At 52.6% G+C, this 13,949-nt stretch overlaps 2 protein-coding genes across 3 annotated transcripts; one reads left to right on the forward strand and one right to left on the reverse strand.

The window, feature by feature from the left end:
* The first annotated feature begins 313 nt into the window (after positions 1-313).
* On the forward strand, positions 314-5,990 carry LOC128724503 (mucin-5AC). The gene is made up of 4 exons (XM_053818228.1): positions 314-4,063; positions 4,139-4,312; positions 4,382-4,719; positions 4,817-5,990. Exons 1-4 carry the CDS (start codon positions 314-316, stop codon positions 5,865-5,867), a joined length of 5,313 nt encoding a protein of 1,770 aa, XP_053674203.1. The 3' UTR covers positions 5,868-5,990.
* A 52-nt stretch (positions 5,991-6,042) lies between these two features.
* Positions 6,043-7,177, reverse strand: LOC128722907 (mRNA turnover protein 4 homolog). 2 transcript variants are annotated; one of them, XM_053816594.1, is made up of 3 exons: positions 7,075-7,177; positions 6,339-6,997; positions 6,043-6,293 (listed from the first exon to the last, which is right to left on the reverse strand). In XM_053816594.1, exons 1-3 carry the CDS (start codon positions 7,100-7,102, stop codon positions 6,168-6,170), a joined length of 813 nt encoding a protein of 270 aa, XP_053672569.1. In that variant the 5' UTR covers positions 7,103-7,177; the 3' UTR covers positions 6,043-6,167. The 2 variants fall into 2 exon arrangements, with proteins under 2 accessions (XP_053672569.1, XP_053672568.1); XM_053816593.1 differs by having other exon boundaries at positions 6,049-6,997.
* Positions 7,178-13,949: the final 6,772 nt, after the last annotated feature.

Genomic DNA, 13,949 nt, shown 5'->3' on the forward strand with positions numbered 1-13,949 from the left:
TTAAACGCCCACCGCCGGTAATTGCAAAGGGTGCACTTGCATTTCCCGCGCCGATCGAAAGACAATGCGAATCTGAAGTCGGTACGCTTCGGCGATTAAAGTAAAGAAAAACTCCACCCCACTCGTCAGGTGGAGAAGCTTTGGGAAAGCGCGACTAAATCGGCATGTTTAGCAGACACCAGGCATCAGCTTACATTAATTAGTGCTGCAAATTTGATTGGATACATCACCCACGTTTCATCTCTATCTCTCTATCTCTCTGATTTAGGATAACAACACGCGGCCCGGTACAGCGATGAGAGAAAAACGACGCATGAAAGGGCCAGCCCTCGGTTGGCTGGTGCTGTTAGTGGTTTCGTCCCTCAGCACAGCCCGAGCAGGTGAGCGATGGTCTCGCCAGTTGACGGAATTCACCGGTGGTCCAACCGTGACCGGAAACGACTGGATTCCGCTTTCCCGGCCGGGTTCCGAACGGCAGGCTGGAGCGCGCGTTCTCAACTACTTCGCTGCACCTCAGCAACCGTTCCTAGACAGTACGGCGCAACCGCAGCAGCATCATTTCACCTTCCTGAACCATCAGTTCCCGCAATCGAACCGGTTCCTGTTGCAGCAACCTGCAGGACCTCAACCAGGACCACAACCGCAGCAGGAGTTGCTGGAGCAACCGTTCCATTTGAGCGCGTTCCAGCGGACACCTCCATTCGTGGGTCAAACGATTCAACATCCACCACCACCACCACCACCACCACAGCAGGTGACGAATCCGTTCGAGCAGCAGTTCCTCGGAAAGTCCCCGCTCTCGGAAGCACTCATCCAGGACGATAAGCAGCAGCAGCAGCAGCAACAGTCGATTCTTGATCAACCGTTCTCGTACCAGCACGTTCGCCAACCGGAGCTCGAGGGAGGTCAACCCCAACAACCTCAAGGTCCACCGGGTGGTGCTGTGTCACAGGAAGAAGTACAGCTGCTGTACGTGCCGGTTGAGACGCTCTACAATCAGCAGAAACCGGGTCAACCGATCGAGAACAATCGGTTTAATGCGCTCCCGCAACCTGTGAGTCCTTCGCTGATCAATGATTTCTATACTGCTGGAACGACTACGACCACTGTGAAGCCTCCGACACCTGTAAGGACCTCGAGTGTGGCCACTTTCCCACCACCAGCGCGTTATACTACCTCATCTTCCTCGGAGACGCCAGTGTCTCGATCCTCGAGCGCGTTTGGTGGATCAGCAACGAGCAAACCGAAACCGAATCAACCTCCATTGGCGTTGTTTCTTTACAATGATGGTCGACAGAGTAAGTTGTCCACTGGAGATGCTCTTGGAGGGCTGAAGAACATCAACGAGATCGCTGTGTTGGATGCGTTCGGTAAAAACACCCCGAAGGTGTTCATTGGCCCATCGGGACTTGCACCACCGAAAAGCTACTCCCGATTCGATCTACCGTATCTCTCCAGTGTGGATCTGTCCTCGAACCGTGCTAACCGGAAGCTGGAAGACTTGCCGTTCTTTGTGGCCCCACTAAGCTACAAAACCCCCGGTGGGTACTCAAAAATCTCGCTTCCAGCACCCCACGTGGGTTCGATCGTCGTCCGTCAAAGTGCGGCCGGAAATTCGCTCGATCATCTTAGTGGTAGCGCTGGTGGCGCCCTCTATACCCGTCCAACGGCGGCTAGTAACGTGCAGTACTACACACCGTCCACGTTGACGTTCGGTGAGGGTCCAACATCGACACCGAAAACACCGCTAGGAGCCACCGGAAAGCCGGCGTACGATGCGGATCATTACACGTCCCCAACGGGAAAACCATCGACGTCCTACAACACGCCCTTTAACTCTGGAAACCCACGACATCCGGCCGCTGTGAACGAGGAGTACTTCAACCTAGCGAAAACGAAGAAACCCACCACGACGACGGTGCCCCCAACAACGGCTAACTATCCGTTCCGATCGTACGGTAGCACGCGTCAGTTTGACTTCCGCCCGATGCCGGAACAGAAGCTCCCACCGGCATTCTACGCACCTGAGGAGGATGACTCGGCGACGACACTTCTCGCGACGACGACGACGACCACGACGGAACGTCCAACGACGATCCAGCAGCACTTTGAAGCGGAACGGATGCGTACGCACTTCCGGGAGGAGAACTTCCGCGGACGTCGACCACATCACCCACAAACCACACCGAGTGTGGGCCAACAGGAGGCACAGTTTGTGCACAAGTTCAAGCTGGTTGATTCGGTGAGACCAAAACCACAGGCTGGTTCCTCATCCGTGGTGGATCATGGCTTCCTGGACTTCTTTGGTCCATCATCTCAGCAGCAAACGAGCTCTCACGGAGATGAGATGGTCCGGACGACGATCACGACGAGTCTGCCGGGTGGTGGATCCATCCGTAACAGCTATTATAGCACCGGAAGTGGTCTAAACGAGGATGTGGGCCCCAACCGACACAGTAAGTACGTGAGCACGTATTATAGTCCATCGACGACGAGTGCTGGAACAACGGCACCGACGACACCGGTACCACCGACAACCTCGCAGGATGCATTCTTCCGGGACTTTGAGCACCGCAGTAAGTTCTTTGAGCGTGAACCCAAGTTCGAGAGTGCTTTCCCGACGACACTTGGCACGACTTCCGGTCCGAGCTACATCAACAAGTACCGGTACGAAACGGACACGTACAGTGACGCCCCGCGGTACTCCGTCGAGGTGATCACGACGAGTGAACCATCCACCGGACCACCGGTGGAGTCGACGACGGAACAGCAACACTACAGCATCCCGTCAGAGTTGCCACCGATCAGTGCCAACCTGCCGGGGCTTGTAAACGCGTTGATGGATGACCAATGGTCACCGAAGACACCGGGTGCTGTTGCGGGTAATACGCGTGGTTCCAACTTCCGGAAACAGTTACACCGCACAACGACACAAGGTTCGGAGGTGTACGATGGTGAAACGATCACAACGACCACCACTAGAAGACCGCTTCAGCGTGGACGACGACCACATCCTTCACGCACGACACCGGCACCGGATGCCACATCGGGCGCGGGTGAATATTCGAGCACTCGAGCACCGGTTTCACGGTCACGATCACGATACGTCCCCAACAATGAGGAACGACCGGCTTCACGTGGACGTAGCAGGAGTCGCACGACGACACCACGTGGTCCTCGCAAGGAAGAAGAGAACCTCGACTACCAGCGTGATGTTTTGAAACAAAACTACCCTGTCATAAGGCCACAGGGTGGTTCTGCTCCGAATACGACACCCGTTACGTCACTACCACCAACGACGGTGTCGACAACACCCTCGACTACGCTGCAGGAGGTGTACGAAGAACCAGCAGAGCGGCTTATCTCGACGACGCTCGCCAATGAGGTCCCACAAGAGGCCGCTGTTGATCCTCAACAGCAACAGGTGACACGTAAATACTCCACGTACTACACCGAGCCAGCGTTTGAACCGGAAATGACAGCTGTCACCACGGTTGTGCCACCACAAACATCAAACTATTACGTGCCGGTGTACAGCACGGCACGCTCACTACCAACCACCGAAGAAGAAGAAGAGTATACCCGTCCGAAAGAAGTGATCCCGTTACAACGTGATCCGGAGCCAGTGGTTCATTCAGTCGTTCCTCTGCGCTCTGCACCTGAAGCGCCCTCTGGCGGATCACCCCAGTACCAACCGGTGACGGAAAGTGACGAAAAGCTAACGACCGCTTACGGCCAACTACTCGAAGATGCGATGGAACTGAAGAAGCTGGAAGTACCGGTACGACCCCGCCGGCCAGGACTCGTGTCACGCCAACGGGACCCGCAACAAACACACGCTTCACGCACGACCACGGAACGTACGACGACGTACCGCACAACGACACCCGAACCGGCAACCGGTCCTGGTGTGGGTTCATCCCGTACGGCTTCCGGCCGTCGCCCCGCGTTCGTGCGACGACCATCGCGACTGTACGCGACCACGACCGCTAGCCCGGCGCCAACAACGACCGCAGGATACGGTGGCGATCAACCACCGGTATCCACGCAAGGATCCTACACCGTACGTGACATCCGGAGGCTCGAGTGGGTTGTCAAGAAGGGGCCACTAAACTAACGGTTCGATTTCGTTTTGCAGGTGCGTACGAAGAACCGCCAGGATATCCTGCGAGGCCGAACACGGCGCCCAACGACCACGACCGAACCGACGGTGGCCGCAACGACCGCCTCTCCGGAGGCTCCGGTCACGCGAGCTTTTGGACGAGGCAGCAGCTTGCGGCGCGTTTCACCGACACTGCGTTCCCGGCAGGAGGTTTGTGCTTGATTGGAATTCCTAACCTAACAAAACTGATCTAATTGTTCCTCTGCATGTTTCCAACAGCAAAGCGCCGCTGCCACGACACAGCAACCGACCAGCACCCCGGCACCACAGAGTAGCAGTGGGCCACGGTTCCGTATTCGCGAACGCACCCGGTTCAATCTGCAACCGCAGGAATCGCAGTGGTCTACCAAGCTGAATCAGAACTCCTTCCAGCCGGTGCTGAAGTCGGAATCACGTGCCAACGATCTGGAGGAGCAGGAGCACGTGTCGACGGAACCGGAACCGGAGATTGTAACCGCGGCCCGGGAGAACGAGATGTACCTTTTGAACGTGTCCGCTAACTACGGGCGGAAGGAAAGCGACCAGGAAGCGCCCGCTGAGGACAGCACAGAGAATAGGTAGGTGTGATGGATCATGGCGGGTATTTAAGGGATTTCAACTCGAGAGAAGTTCAATATTATGGAACCGGAAATTATTCCCCCTCCAACTGCGTAGTGTTCCCTCGTTTGCGGATCTGCTGAACGACGTCATGAAGGATTTCATCGACGACAGCAAGCAGCAGCAAAAACCCGACCCGGAGAGTGACGAAAAGGACCAGGTCAGCAGCGAGGAGCGTCCGCAACGCCGCCCAGTCGCCAACTTCCGCAACAACTTCCTGCGCAAGCGCAGCCGCTCGAAGGTGATCGATTCGTTCGAAACGGCCGAATCGCAGCACATCAACCAGGCCGCCCACCAGGTGTACAACGGTCCGTCCGGTTACGGAGAACCGCTCAAGAGCATCGATCAGGTTGGTTTTTCGGGCAAAAATCTACCACCGAAGGACGACCACACGAAGCGCACGGACGAGCAGGAGGAGAACACGGCCCAGGAGGAAGCCACGGTGGCCCCTGCAGGGGACGAACCGCGAGAAACCGAAACGGAGGAAGCTTCGGTTGAGCTTGTGACCGTCGTCCTGCCGGAAGATGCGCACGCATCCCAAACGACCACCGTCAGTCCAACGGAAGAAGTGTCCACGTTGGCAAATGCGTTCCACACCACGACGACGAGCTTGCCACCGCAGCAGCAGGACCGTGGTGAGGTTTCGAACACCGTCGAACCAGTTGTGGAAGATGCCGAACCAACCGTCGGTTCCGCGGAAGAAGATCCGGCCGCGGACAAGAACGTCGGAGATGGGATTTTTGCGGACGTGAAGAAAACGATCTCCGATCTGTACGAGATGGCCGAACATGATGCCGAAACGGAGGAGATGGTTGATGGTGGCGTCGATGACGTGGAACAAGACGATTTGCAATCGACGGACGAACCGTTGGCCGGTGGGGATGCGAACGGTGATGATGATGGCGCTACGGCCACGGATGAGAGCCCGAGCGAAACGCAGTACATTGCAGTGACCGCGGAACCGCCAACGTTCGTTAACCCGATGGGTTCGCTCGTCATTCCCACGTCCGTGTCGAACGGGATCACGCATGAGACGGAGATCTGCTACCGGGGCCGCTGCATAAAGACGGAGGACGACAAGCGGAAGCGGAAGTTCAAATTAAACTAAGGGGGATGGGCACGGTCTGCCGGAATGCATCCACGCAACCCCAAAACCAGCGGGTTGCGGATGTCTGTGTGTGTGTCGATAGTCTGTAATAAGTGTAGAGTCTTATTTATTTTAGTACCTAGCTCAATAAAGAATGAACGAATCAAGTCCACCAAACGTTCGCATAATAACGAGAGACAGCCCACGTGTACCGTAAATTCTGAGGGGATGGGATTCACTTACGATTGCAAGGCTGTTTTTTTTTGATTAAACAATACGGTATGTGGGTTTAGTTTTATTTATACACCTAAAACGACGTGGCTACGCTTCATCATCGTCGTCCTGCTCCATCGCATCCTCATCCTCATCCTCATCATCATCGTCGTCGTCGTCTTCCTCATCATCATCTTCGTCCTCGCTCATTGCTTCAGCAGATTTCTTCGTGCTCTTGGCGGGCGTTTGCTTTGCCTTCTTTTTCGTCTTCTTCGACACTTCGATGTCTCGTTTGGTGATTTCCTCGAAGCCGTCCTTCTTTGTGTAGCAACAGTTGATGATTACCTTAAACTTTGCCATCGGTTTGTTGAGCAGCTTCAAAATTCGCGCCTGTTCCGGTGTCAGCAGCTTGCCCTTCTCGCAAACCGTGTACTCTTTGTACAGCGTCACGATACCACGATCCAGCTTTGTCGGCATACCGAGCGACCGGAGATGGGGCTCGATGGCGTGCGAAAAATCTTCCATCGGACCCGGCTCCAGTTTAACGGTTTTCGTCGCTCGGAATCCGCTTCGAGCGAACTCTTCGACTTGGTACGATTCGAACCACTCCACGACCGTCTTTTTGCTTTCGGACGTGAACAGCAGCCCGCACTGGCCGATCATCTGTTCGCGCAGGAGTTCCATGCCCTTTTCCAGCTTTGTGGGAGCGCTGCTCTCGTCATCGCTGATCAACTTCAGGCCCAGCTGCATGACGCGATTCTTGCCGAAAAAGAACCGTGAACCTTTCCATTCCGTTCGCACGTCTTTCAGCTTACTGTTGCGCATGTTTTGTACGGAGAACAGGAATACGTTTGCGTACTTTTCGCGGCATTGCTGTATGTCCTCGATGATCTGTTGTTTGTTGGACAGCCCTTTCCGGTCGGTCTTGGTGAGCGAGACTACAAAATAAGCAAATTGCAGGGGTTATTACAGTGCCACGGTACATCAGCTTCAATTCTTTACAACGGGAACCTACCCTTTTTATCTCGTTTTGACTTCGGCATGCTGGCGGATAGGTGAACAGAATTTAAAATAAACTATTATAACACTAGAACAACGTTGCGCCAGTTTAATCTTTACCTAGGCGCTTAAAAACATGTGAGAATGCGGCACGCAATAGTTGACAGTTCTGTATTTGACAGCTGAGTGCATCGCACACGAAAACAAACGTCGTCAGCTCATCTAGAGCAGTTATAAACATGAAAAATTATTCATTGAAATAAAATACATACATATTTTAAAGCACTCATGTTTAAGATTGTTTTAAAGATTATTAACCTAATTAATCATTCCTCTGGTTTGATAAAAAATCAACCCATACAGCTGTATTAGCGGCTGCGCACCCAGTACTGTCAAACGACCGCTCAATAGGGTTGAAAATGAAAACGCCAATGCTCTCACCTTCCAGCCGAACATCTTCACATAGATGGCGCTGCGCGCTCACGATTGAAATAACGTCAAATCGGGTGGAAGAGAGTTTGTCAAAAACGCGAAATCAAGTTGAATAAGAGCCGTGTAAAAAGTAGCGTGTGCCATTATTTTGTACGTTAACTATTGCCCCTTCTTACCAAAAGTAAGTAAATCTCCCACAGCTAACTCACGGCACCGGGCAAGGGAACACGGCACGGCTTGACCCGCCCCGGATGGTGAAGCTTGGCAGCATTTTTCGGGGCGAAGAAAATCGAAGCATAACTCGGGCGGAAAATTTTCTCCCGGTGTGACGCATCCGGCGCACACACACACACACACCCCGTGTGCTAGGGGTTGTCCGCGGTGTCAGTGTCAGGGCAGCCATTTTGAGAGCAAGTCTGTGGGCGAAGAATATCGTCGCAAACGACCGTCGAGGTGTCCGAAGCCGGTTTCAACCGATCTGCTGGATCCGCATTTTTGACGGAAAAAAGAAAAATTCCGCAGCAGGCCCCGCTTTTTTGTCTTCCTTCTCTCCGCTACTTTTTCCCTATTGCACCCTCTGCGAGGGTGGGAAAAGTCTGCATCGCACTCCCTTAGGTGCGGTAGCCTGCTCGGATTGATCTAGTGTGAGTTTTTGGGATGATAGGGGTGGTTTTCGGGAAAATGAACGATGCACGCAGGTTCCTATTTTTTGTCCGTTACTTTGGGTTTTGGGATTTCTTTTTTCTCACACACCTTCCTACGCACATCAATCCCCCGTCGTTTTCCCGTTTGCCGACCAAATTCGCGTGATCGCAGTGTGCTTCGTGTTCGTGTGTGTTCGTTACATGCAGTGTATGTGTGCCTATGCTGTCTGTGTTTGTGTGTGCGTGCGTGTGTGTGTGCATGAGCTGCAGAGACTGAATACGTCACTGGTGCGTACGGCGTACGAGCTCGAATGGACGAATAAGATGACGATGATGGTGATGATGATGATGATGATGGAAAGAGCAGAAGAAGACCACATACATACGGGGTGGTGTGTGCACGAGGTCGGGCAAGCATAGAATCGACCGCCCTCAAATCATCACCGTTACTAACACCACCGCAAAAGGAGCCGTCCCGAGGCCCCAGCAGCATTGAGGAAAAGTTATATACGCAATTTATGGCTCCTTGGGGGGATTCGGAGAAGAAGAAGAAGAAAAAAACACCCTCAAATGCTATTTGATAATCGATAGATGACAGAGATGCGCGACCGTGGGAAGAAGCGAGAGAGCGCGCACACGCAAGAAGACGAAAAATGCGATGAGAAATTGATTAGCAATTCGACGTTTTTTTGTTATTTGCCGCCCATGTGGCTTCCTTCTTAACGAGCACAAAATCCCGATAAAAGAGGGTTTGTTCACGCCGAGCCACCGGGATCCCACCGAATTTTCCCCGTTTTCCACCGCGAGGCGACACCCCACACACAAACGGGGGTAGCGGCATTTTTATGGGACCGGTCAGCGGGCCAAATGTACGCATGTGTCTTCGATTTGCCGTCTCGCTTTAGCGCCTCAAACGGTTTTTGGTATGTGCGCGCGCGGCGAGAAGATTTTCTAGAATTTTCTCAACCCAACCGCCTATCTCCCAAAAGGGCCCAAAGCGAGAGCAATACGATCGAGAGAGAGAGAGACCGAGTGAGAGCAAAAAAAAAAGGCGACCAATCTTGTGAACGTGTGTGTGTGTGTGCCCTTGTTGGTGCACCTGTACCATGGAAACACGGGCCCAAGGCGGCCCCTGGCGGAAAAACAGAAGCATAGACGGGAAAAGAAACTTGCTCGTCTGGCAACCGCAACCTGCGCTTTTTTTCCCGTGCACCATGTCACGTGCCAAAAGGGGTGACGAGTTTCATGAGCCTTTCCGGAATTCACACCGGAAACAGGACAAATGACACTCTCTTCGATGCCCAAAGCAGGAACGCAGCAGCAGCAGCAGCAACACCCATTGGCACGCGCCTCATCACGCAGCATATATAGCAGGCCGGTGAGAGATTGGGTGACCGGAATGGAATGGAATGCGTGTACAAGAGGAAGCCTCTCTCGGTCTCGCTCTCACCGATACGCTGTTGCGGTGCTATTTGTCTCTGTCACGCCAGCTCGGATGTGCAGCTGGTGGTGTGTGGTGCAAGCTTTTCCTTTTTCCCGGTTCTCGCACTTTCTCTCTCGCTCTTTCGAGTCGTTGTTTTTTCTCTGCCTACTCAGATCTTCATTTTTTTTGTTCCCTTTTTTTTTAAAGGCTCCATTTCCTGCTCGCATGTATCTCTATCTCTGTCACCCAGCGGTTTCGTTCGTTCGCCACTACACGGATAAGGCCGTAGGTTGTATAATATAATGGTTTTGATTAGTGTCAACCACACCGGACACTGCGTCCTCCATCCTCCGTGACCCAATCCACACGTCCTCCTTCCCCTCACCACCACGAGAGCATGCCCACGCGCACGCGAGCGAGAGAGAGAGAAAGTCTCGCGCCCACCATAGGGTGGGTGGGAAGTTGAGCCTGTGTGTACGTGTGCCACCCGTGTGTGTGTGTACATGAGGAATGAGGAGTGGGGGTGCAAAAGGGTGCGGTAGAACGTTTTCAAGGCTAATTCGATTCCGAAGGTGGACGAGAAGCACAAAAACGGCAGCGCACAAGGCGCGCGCATATATGCATGCTGGCACGTCGCGAGACCTACAACACACACCCACACACACGCAAAGGGGTATTGCGCGCCTTCAATTGAGGGCAGCGATTTGAACTAGATCTCTCGGGCCCGGGGTGGGTGGCGGGTGGATTCTAAGCTCCTTTCAGCAACCACCGAAAGGCTCCAACCAGTCGGGGAGGGGGCTAATTGTGGGCCTCCGGTGGTTGCGGAGAAGGACTCCCAATGGGCGAAAGAGCGAGCGAGAGAGAGAGAGAGAGAGAATGGCCCACAGAGGTGCGGGCAGCAGGTGTACCGACTCTATTACGACACTGGAGCTTTCCTTGATTCGGCTTCCTGGCCAGGAGGGGTGTAGGGGGTAGCAACGTCAAAGGTGCGGCGGTACAACAACGAAACGGCCTTGAGAGTGGTTAGTTGCGACAAACCCCCGGAGGAGAGGGAAAAAGGTTGTTTGCGGCGGGTGGCAGGTGTCTAGCAGACACGAGCATTGCAAACCGGAAGAGGGCCACACACACAAACACACACATTCGCTTCGATGGTCGCAGTTTTCCCGGCAGGCTGCAGAAGAAACGGAACACTCCTTCTAAACCAAAAGGGGGCGCTCTGTCGTCGTCAGCTTCATTTTTGCTGGTAGTACGCATGCGAGAGAGGATGTGGTTTGGAGAAAGCAACCCCCTCCCCCCCTTTTTTTCCCTCCTCACTCCTCCACCCACACCGGGCTGCGCAAAACGACGACAACAAACCACTCACGTTGATGACGCGCCACCGATCGAAGATCTGTCAAAGGCTGTTGTGAAGCGTCGTTTATTTGCCGTCTCTCTTTTTCTCTCTCCTAACACTCATTCAGCGTTTGATTGGAGTGCCTTCTATTCCCCTTTTTTTGACTGCAAATTCCAACTCGCGAGAAATTGCCTCACACAGCATCTTCATCCGGCAGCAGCATCAAGTTCTAGTGATGATCGCTAGTACGGAGGCACACAAATAAACACGCACAAGAGAACACTCGCGCGCCGTGTTGCGTATCCAATTGCGCGTGCGTGTGTGTCGCTTCGCCGCTGCTGTCACACGCAAACACCGCCCCATCGCAAGAACGTTTGACGTTTTTCGGTCATATATTAATAAACCTCATCTTGTGTCAGCAGCAGCAGCAGGCGCCTTCTCGAAAACCATCGCGCATTGGATCAGAATGCGTGTTCTCCTCGCAAACACCATCACCACCACCACGATAGAGTGGCCTCTCCTCGTGGAGGTCATCTCTGCCATCGATAGGCGTGTTTATGGAGGATCGTTACAACCATCCCCCAGGTTTGGAGGGTTGATAAACGCGCGAGTATGCAATCCAACCCCGCTGAGCATGTCCGCTATCTTCTGGGCTCAAATGGGGCGACTGCAACGAGGGGGTTGGGTGGGTGGGTGTGTACCTAAGATAAGAAAGGTACGCACACACGACGATGATGACGCTCGGTCTCGCGTGTATCCTGCGATAAGATATGGCCCTCTGATCGTGTGTAAGCACGAGGCGAAGATCTCGCCATTAAGGGAGCAAAAAGCGGGCATTTTAGTCGCGTTAAGCTACGTGTGTGCATTTTTTTGTTGTTGTTAACAACCCAATATCCGGACGTTCTGTAAAGTCTGGAAGGGGTGAGATTTTTTTTTGTTGTACTCCAGCATGCATGCCGAAATAGATAACGTGTTTTTTTTCTTCGAGCGTAAAAAATAATTGTCCACAATAGCTGTTATTTTTTTAGCCTGGAATTGCCACCCTCTGGTATCATTGTGTGTGCGTTTTGCTTTTCTTTTTTTGTTCAAACTATTAATGTTGCCCTTGGCGGGGCGCCATAGTTCGTTATCGGTGGCGAGAAAACGTCTCCCATTCTCGTTCGTTTCATCCTGTTCATTCTCGTTATGTCTCTCTCTCTCTCTCTCTCTCTCTCTCTCTCTCTCTCACACATTTGCGCCTCCGGGTGCGCCAATAGATTGTTGGGCACTTCGAAATTGTTTTTCTTACGTACGCGATTGCATAATCGTTCGACCGACCTGAAGAAACGAAAGCACCGACCGGACCAAATTATTATCAAAGCCGGTGGAGCCGGTATTGAAGATCCTTTTTCTATGGCCAATTCCGAAAATAACGCGGATAGAAATGCACCTTTTTTGGTGCAGTATTTGTTCTTCTTGTTTTGGCATGAAAAATCCTCCGGCCTCTAGAAAGCTTTTGTTTTTTCGTGGCACTTGTTCAACGGCACAATGGCTCCAACACAACTTCCAGTTGCATGCTCTTGATGCTCTGAAGCAGAACACAAAACGAGTACTCAAACACACACACACACACACACAAACGCACTTCATTTGGCTTTAATTAAAATTTTAACACAGTGCGTCATCGTTTGCTCCACAACGAAATAATCTGGCTGAAAAAAAAAAGGATGAGCCCCCTTTTTGCTCTCGTCCTGACGGAGACGACCCACAAAAGGATGTGCTTTCCAGTGTCAGCGAAAAGGACACTCGCTTCTCGAACCACAAGCGGGCTTTTCTCGCACGTCATCCTTATCGTCGGTAAATGGCAAGAAAACTCGTACGGGAAAAGGGGGATAATCAACCAACCCCCCCCCCCCCCCCCTCTATTATCCTTGTGTGTGACGCCATTTTGTGAAGCACCATTTGCCAAAGCGAAGTTGCATTCCCCAACGACGTTTGGTGAGCTTTTTCCCCCTATATCCCGTGGAGAGAAATGGGCAAACATTCTGTGCCCATTATTGTCTTCGCGCGCGGGCAGATCCTTTAGCAGGTCGTCCTCTATTGTGCTCCCTCACGTGGGGGGAGGAGGGGGGCTGTTTTTATCTCAAAAAAGTTATTGCAAAACTGAATGGCCATTGAATTTTAATGAAGCCGCTCCTTCCTGCCGCGCCCTATAAATAGAGCGCGAGAAAGAACTGTTCTCGGGTGGGTTTTTCCTTCTTCGCGAGCGCCCCCCACCACTGCCCCCCTGTGACCTGACCTGGGTTGATGGGGGTGGGGGGAAAAAGCAACATATTGTATAACGTTGCAAAAGCTGCACTCGTGCTACTAAAACACAACTCCGCTCTTGAATGAAGGATAGAAGAATGTTCTTTCTTTTCTCCGTTTTTTTGTTGTTGTTTTCGTCATTTGTATTAAATTGCACAATGAAAGGGAGTGTATCTGGGGAAGGGGGGAGGGGATAAGAAATCCCCCTTAAGGACACACGTGTGCTGAAGCGATTCCCACCCACACCGACAGACAGCTAGGCGACGCGAAATATGTTGACTTAGGTCCTAATCATCGAGCACATTTCATTTTTTTTTGTGCTCTCTCTCCTCTATGTGTGGAAGCGCCTGTGTGTGTATGTGTGTGTGTGTGTGTGTGTGTGTGTGTGATGCATCACCTCAGGGAAATTAGAGTTCATTATTCCACATTCCAGGCTCTGTGGTATTTTCGGGGTGGGGGAATCAGTCCCAGCTCGCGAAGGTCCTTCTCGCCGCTGGTGGTCGTCGTCCTCAATTCCGAGCTCTCGTGCGAAACTCGTGTGCGCTGGTAATGTCGCAGTTAAAAAAGAGGGCTTACGAGGAAGCGTGCAAGTGAGCAGAATATAAAAAAATGTGTAGCATAATATCATCATTTCACTCGAGTGGGGGTTGGTGAAAGCACACCATATAAACAGGCAAGAAGAAAGCACACACACACACGTGTGCTAATGGGGCACTGCTGGGAGGCGTGAAAGCGAGATGGAAAACCCCCATTTTCTCACCACCCCAGCTGAG

This window comes from Anopheles nili, chromosome 3, assembly GCF_943737925.1.
Source record: "Anopheles nili chromosome 3, idAnoNiliSN_F5_01, whole genome shotgun sequence".
Taxonomy (NCBI): Eukaryota; Metazoa; Arthropoda; class Insecta; order Diptera; family Culicidae; genus Anopheles; species Anopheles nili.

What these genes read in the sequence shown, in the direction of transcription:
- LOC128724503 (XM_053818228.1), top strand. Translation starts at nt 314, where the DNA reads ATGAAAGGGCCAGCCCTCGGTTGGCTGGTGCTGTTAGTGGTTTCGTCC. An exon ending in CACTGCGTTCCCGGCAGGAG is followed by an intron (nt 4,313 to 4,381) that starts GTTTGTGCTTGA and finishes TGTTTCCAACAG; the next exon opens with CAAAGCGCCGCTGCCACGAC. An exon ending in GAGGACAGCACAGAGAATAG is followed by an intron (nt 4,720 to 4,816) that starts GTAGGTGTGATG and finishes CCAACTGCGTAG; the next exon opens with TGTTCCCTCGTTTGCGGATC.
- LOC128722907 (XM_053816593.1), bottom strand. Translation starts at nt 7,102, where the DNA reads ATGCCGAAGTCAAAACGAGATAAAAAGG. An exon ending in GTCAAAACGAGATAAAAAGG is followed by an intron (nt 6,998 to 7,074) that starts GTAGGTTCCCGT and finishes CTTATTTTGTAG; the next exon opens with TCTCGCTCACCAAGACCGAC.